Source organism: Drosophila suzukii, chromosome 3 (assembly GCF_043229965.1).
Source record: "Drosophila suzukii chromosome 3, CBGP_Dsuzu_IsoJpt1.0, whole genome shotgun sequence".
NCBI lineage: Eukaryota > Metazoa > Arthropoda > Insecta > Diptera > Drosophilidae > Drosophila > Drosophila suzukii.
Window position 1 is genome coordinate 2,545,421 of NC_092082.1, and position 5,532 is coordinate 2,550,952.

General features: G+C 43.4%; 1 protein-coding gene across 1 annotated transcript; it reads right to left on the reverse strand.

The window, feature by feature from the left end:
- Positions 1-1,265: 1,265 nt before the first annotated feature.
- On the reverse strand, positions 1,266-2,851 carry LOC108012635 (uncharacterized). The gene has a single exon (XM_017078058.4). The coding sequence runs from the start codon at positions 2,677-2,679 to the stop codon at positions 1,306-1,308; it is 1,374 nt and encodes a 457-aa protein (XP_016933547.2). The 5' UTR covers positions 2,680-2,851; the 3' UTR covers positions 1,266-1,305.
- Between the last annotated feature and the right edge of the window lie 2,681 nt (positions 2,852-5,532).

Consider the following 5,532-nt stretch of genomic DNA (forward strand, 5'->3'; position numbering starts at 1 on the left):
GGTTGGCATAAAGATTAGTGAAAAAATATATTACAATAAATTAGGCAACTTTTGATAAAAAGAGTGTTCCTATCAAGCATGGAAACATAAAATCATAAACTTTTGGTAGCCATTTTATGTAGACATTGACGATAAATATATTGTAAAATCTTACAACCACCAAATAAACCATTTAACTTGTATTCGATTATAACAGAATATACATATATACATTTATTAGAGAATTTTCCCTTTAAAGACTGTCCTTATTAAACATGAACAGATGAAATCTTACACATTCTTAGCCCTTTTCTACACACATTGATGATACATTTTCTCCCCCCCCAAAGAAAAGTTAAATAACATTTCACAAACACAGCAACCAATACAACTTGTTTTCGATTTGTATAACAAATACACGATCTAACGCCTTTCGCCCCTCAAGGAATGATTAATCGTGAGTAAATATTCAACTTTATTAGGCAACTTTCTCGAGCTAACCCCTGCTTAACCCCATCACATCTGGGCAACCCTTAACCCAAACAAACCCCACTAAGCTGCCGTGTTTCTTTTGGCCCACTGTCAAGTGACTTTAAATGGCAGCAGCGGCTTTTGACAGCTGCAAGCTTCAGAGCTCCAGAGCGGTATTACAACTGACAGCTGGCGTCTGATGCGGTTTATGTTAAAAGGCTCACCATTCAGCCAAACAACCAGCCGGCCCACACATGTGCGCACTCACACCGTGAACTTATGTTTATGTTAACAAAGTCGAGCCATTCAAGTGGCAAGCCAAAACAAGACAGCCTCGAATGGGCTAAAACCACACCAAAAGCCCCACACCTATGTATCCTGTAACCAGTAGCCACCTGCCCCCGGATGAGATGCAGTCATGTGCACAATGCCGAAAACATTGTAACCGAGCGCGAGTTTCAGAGATAACAGCGACAACTGCCGCTCCTTCTTGATGACGATGATGGCGGCACACTCAGAAAATGGGGATCTAAAACATGCGAGTGTCTTTAAAAATGTTTAAGTACTTTTGAGGAACTTTGCCCCAGACAGCTAAACGGTTTTGAAGGGGTTGGGTTCTACCTTACTTTCCATCTCTTTATCAAGGTAAATTAAACAGACTAATCTACATAGCTAAAAATGAAAAAATTATATATATTCGAATTCTTTAGAACTAAGTGTAATAGAAGACTCATCCATTCTTCAGCCAGACTTGGCTTCTTAAAAATAAAATTATTTTGCGATTTCTGTCAGTTAAAATTTAATGCTAAAAGGAATAAACTCTACAACCGAAATTATTTAAAATAGCGGCACGGCTCATTCAGCTTTCGGGGGAGTCTCCTCGGCATTCTCCTTGGTTGGAGCCTCCTCCTCGGCATCGAAACTGCCGACCAGGCTCTCGTGGGTTGTCCTCTTTGTAGCCACCGCCGCGTAATCCCCGAAAGTGAGATTGATGTCGTACGGAGTGCGCCGGAAGATGTTCGGCGGGGTATAGTTGTTCTGGATGGGCCAGAACAACCCATCCTCGTCGGGGGCAAAAGGCACCTGGCCGTAGATCTTAGCGAACTCATCCAACTCGTAGTAGAATCGCGTGGAGGCCAAGACCAGTTCGATTCGCTGGATCTCCGGCAGGTGCTTGCGGAACACTTCCATTGGCAAATGTTCGCTTAGAATGGATCCCTTGGACTTGGACCTCACCAGATCTTCCTCGAAATCGCTCTCCCGCACGGACACCGCATCCGGATCGACTTGCAGGCCCTCTGAGATCAGGCGGCAGATGGTCAACAGCTTATCCTTGATGATCAGGTGCTGCTTTCCCATGAGATACTCATCCGTGGGCGTGGAGGTGGGGAACTTCTCGTTGAGAAAGACCGAAGGAATCCGGCGGAAGATCAGATCCTTGGTGTAGAGCTCCTGGATGTGATCTTCGATGTGGAAGACGCGGTTCGTCTGCCAGAAGTTCTCGGCGCAGCTGGCCAGGGCCCGGGTGAAACACCCTATCATATCCTCGGAGGCCTCCAGCATGAGCATGCTGTAGTCGCCCATGTGGAGGTACAATCCACATATGGGATCCGTTGTGATGGCCACCGCCTTGCACTGTTTGTGCAGCTCCTGCAGCCGCTCGCTGAAGATGGCATAGAAGTCCTTGGGCTGGCCAGGCTCCTGGGAGTCCGGTTCCACCTCCTCCTCCTCGAGTGACTCAACAGCCGCGTGATCCTCCTCGCTGAAACGGAACGTGTGGGTTATAATTTCCTGTTCCTGTGCCACTGCTTCCTGGGCAGCTTCCTCTGGCGCTGGGATGCGTGTTGCATCCGTCGCCGTAGTAGTGGGTGAGTCATTTTCCTCGTTCTCCAAGACTGCATCCTCTGTGAAATGTAGGGAATCCCCTGGATCCCCTGGTTCGGGTTCCGCCTGCTCCACCGGAACCTGAACCTCAGCGGGCACCTCCTCCTCGGATTCCACTGGTGTCAAGTGGCAGTTCTTGGCCAAGATGAAAATGCGCTGATAGAACACCGAGGTGTCCATGTCCGCCAGCTCCATGTCTACGTACTCCACCAAGGACTTGCGCACCTGGAAGGTGATGGGTCTCTTCAAACTAAAGATGGTGTGCCTGGTCATCCGGGTGGACTTCGATTGCCTCTGGCGGGCAGCCAAGGAGGCATGGCGAGGATTGATTCGGTGAGTGGACATCCTGGCGAGAAGTTGTTTGACTACTCCGGTCGGGGTTCAAGAGCAAACTCCCAGGGTCACCTGGGTTTACCTGGAGTATCGATAAAGCTGTTGCGAACCCCCTTTGTTTCGGGGAATTTTGATGTTGTCTAGCAACTAAGCGGTTGCTTAGATTGTCGTGGCTTTCGTTGCTCAGTGGGGGAAATCAATAGACATGGCTATTAAAATGATCTAAAATAAGCAAATATTTGTTTGAGCGATTGACTTCGAATCGGGAAATCTTTCACATTTTGTTGTGTATTTTTTTCTTTTAATGTGATCTTTGTTCCTATCATTCAGTAATATGTTTTAGCACATATATGGCTTGGTGACCCCGATTCCTCTTATAAGATAGCTTCATATATTGAAATGACAAATTGGTTTACAAAACTTTTTACTCACTCCCTCAGTTTCATTAATTTTTAAAAAGTTGCTATTGTTAGATATGATTTGGTGACCCAAGTACCAAGTGCTAACCCAAGTACTTATGCTTATAGATATTTGTAACTTTACAAGTTTTCTTAAATAACCTAGTATTTCGCGCAGTGCCTACCCAAACACAAAACACCTTTGCTGGTACGTGTACAGTGTTATTATCTAACCAATGTACAAGTACCTGGGTCGCTGCCTCAATTATTATTATCATTCGTTTGAAATCTAAGGCTCTCCTCGCTCCCCATTTTGGCCGCCTTTGTTTTTGCTCGGCTTTTAGTTTAGCTTGGCTTTTGCTTTTCAGCGACTTAATTTATTCATGGCGCATTTATGAGCATAGTGATTTCAGCCAGCACCTACACTTGCCACCCCAAGAATCCCCCCCAGCCACATCCGACATCCAACATCCAACATCCAGCAACCTCGACAAGGACGTAAAGGGAAAACTTCTTCATCAGGAGCCAAACTCGTCCTTCGAGCTTCCCTACTCTCTTTGAACAATTTGAAACACTTGGGCATACAATATGTTGAAATGATAATGAGGCGAAATTGTTTTTTGACTCGCTCCCCAGGTGTTTCTGTTTCAGTTTCTGCTCCTGCTTTAGCTTCTGTTTCCCTTCACCTGGCTTCAAAGGATGATTATCCTTATCCGCCAGGACTCGCCCGAGTGGCCTCGACCGTTTTGGCCATTTAGTTTATTGACGCAAAAGTTGCGTAGCAATTTGCCGCAATGTTTTAATAACCAAGTGGCTCCATTTTCTTCGGCTAATAAGATAGGGCTTCGAGTTTGTTAAGAAGATCGGTAATTGTTTTGGAAATAAGAGTTTTTAAGTGTATAAACTTATCAAATCGTGTTTAAGGTTGCATAGCACTTCGTTTTAAAAAACTATTATTGAATATAATTGTTATTTAAACCTTTTAGTTTCTAGAACATTTTCTTAAGCTTTAATAACTTTTCGCGTACGCTTTAAAGACTTAAAGCAACATGGTTTTTTTACTTGGCCTGAATAATAATACTCGTATATTAATTATATTCACTTGCATGTTTTAAAATGTATATACATTTAGCGAAGCTTTAAAAACTTTTTCTGTAGGCTGTAATGATAATATTATCCTTTATACCTGACCCAGAAAAGGTTAGAAAATAATATTTTTCTTTTAGGTCAAGTGACCTTTACCCAGCGTTGATTCTGTGCTTTATTAGTTTAAGCTTCACCTCGGGCTTTCACTTTTTCAGCTCCCCGGTTTCACTTTCGTTGCCATGCAAATATGCCCCTGCTGGTGGTACCCTCGATTTGACTCCGAGATGTCGACATGCCACGCCCATTTGTCGCAGTCGCCGGCAGCGTTGATTGCATCGAAGTTCTTAGTCAATATTTGCCGATTTCAATGAAATGAGAATTTGACATGCAGGCAAACACGACAGACGATGGCAGTCATTCCATGGGATGGGATGCGAATGAAAAGTATCTGCTGGCGGGAGAAGATACCGATGCACTGGCTGCAGACTCGGATGCAGATGCATCTGCATCCGGCAGCTGCAACAGGAGGAAGACAAACACTGACTGGCTGACTCCAGACCAAATTGAGGCTGGCTGGCTTGGGTAAATTAATTGCGATCTGTGTGCTGGGGCATTTTTGTGTGTGGCCATGTGATTGATGTCGTGAGTAGAGTGTTTGCACTCGTTACCTTTGTTTTTCGCCAGAAAAATGGAAATTTTTGCACCCTAATGATGGAAAACCAATACGGCTTTAATTGGATAGTCAAAGGTAGCAGCTATTTACCTTTAAAAGTTTGTTTTAGGCATTACTGTCCCATAAAATCTTTTAATTTGGCTGCCGAACTCTATAAATTATCCACAAAATATTAAGTTAATAGCTCTTATGTATAAAAATGTTTTCAAACTACCTCATTTAATGAATACTAATCACTGAAAACCAACTCTATTCTAAAGTATTATTTGAACTATTAGGTTACAGTTCCGTTTTAAAATTCCAATCCACACGCAAAACCCAATAATTTCCCCAAAATATTTTGATTGGATCATCCTGTTTAACCTAATTATGAACTAAATCCAGCGCATGACCTGCAATTGCTGCGAAATCAAATTGCTGAATAGTTTGCAATAAATTCAATTAAAATTGTAAATGGCTGGCATACAGAACGGAACTTTTACAAAATTAATGCCAGCCCAGCAGGTTAAATGGTTCTAGGCAATTTTAAATTAATTCAATTATACGGAGCATCAACAGCAGCACAAGTTCGGCTCTCGATTGCCTTGGCTGGCAGAAAAGTTCGTCCAGGTGCGATGATAAAATTTAATTGTTGTTGCCTTATTTTGGCAATGCAATTAAATGCAATGACAACTTGGGCGACAACGGGGCGGTGGGATTGGGAAAAGG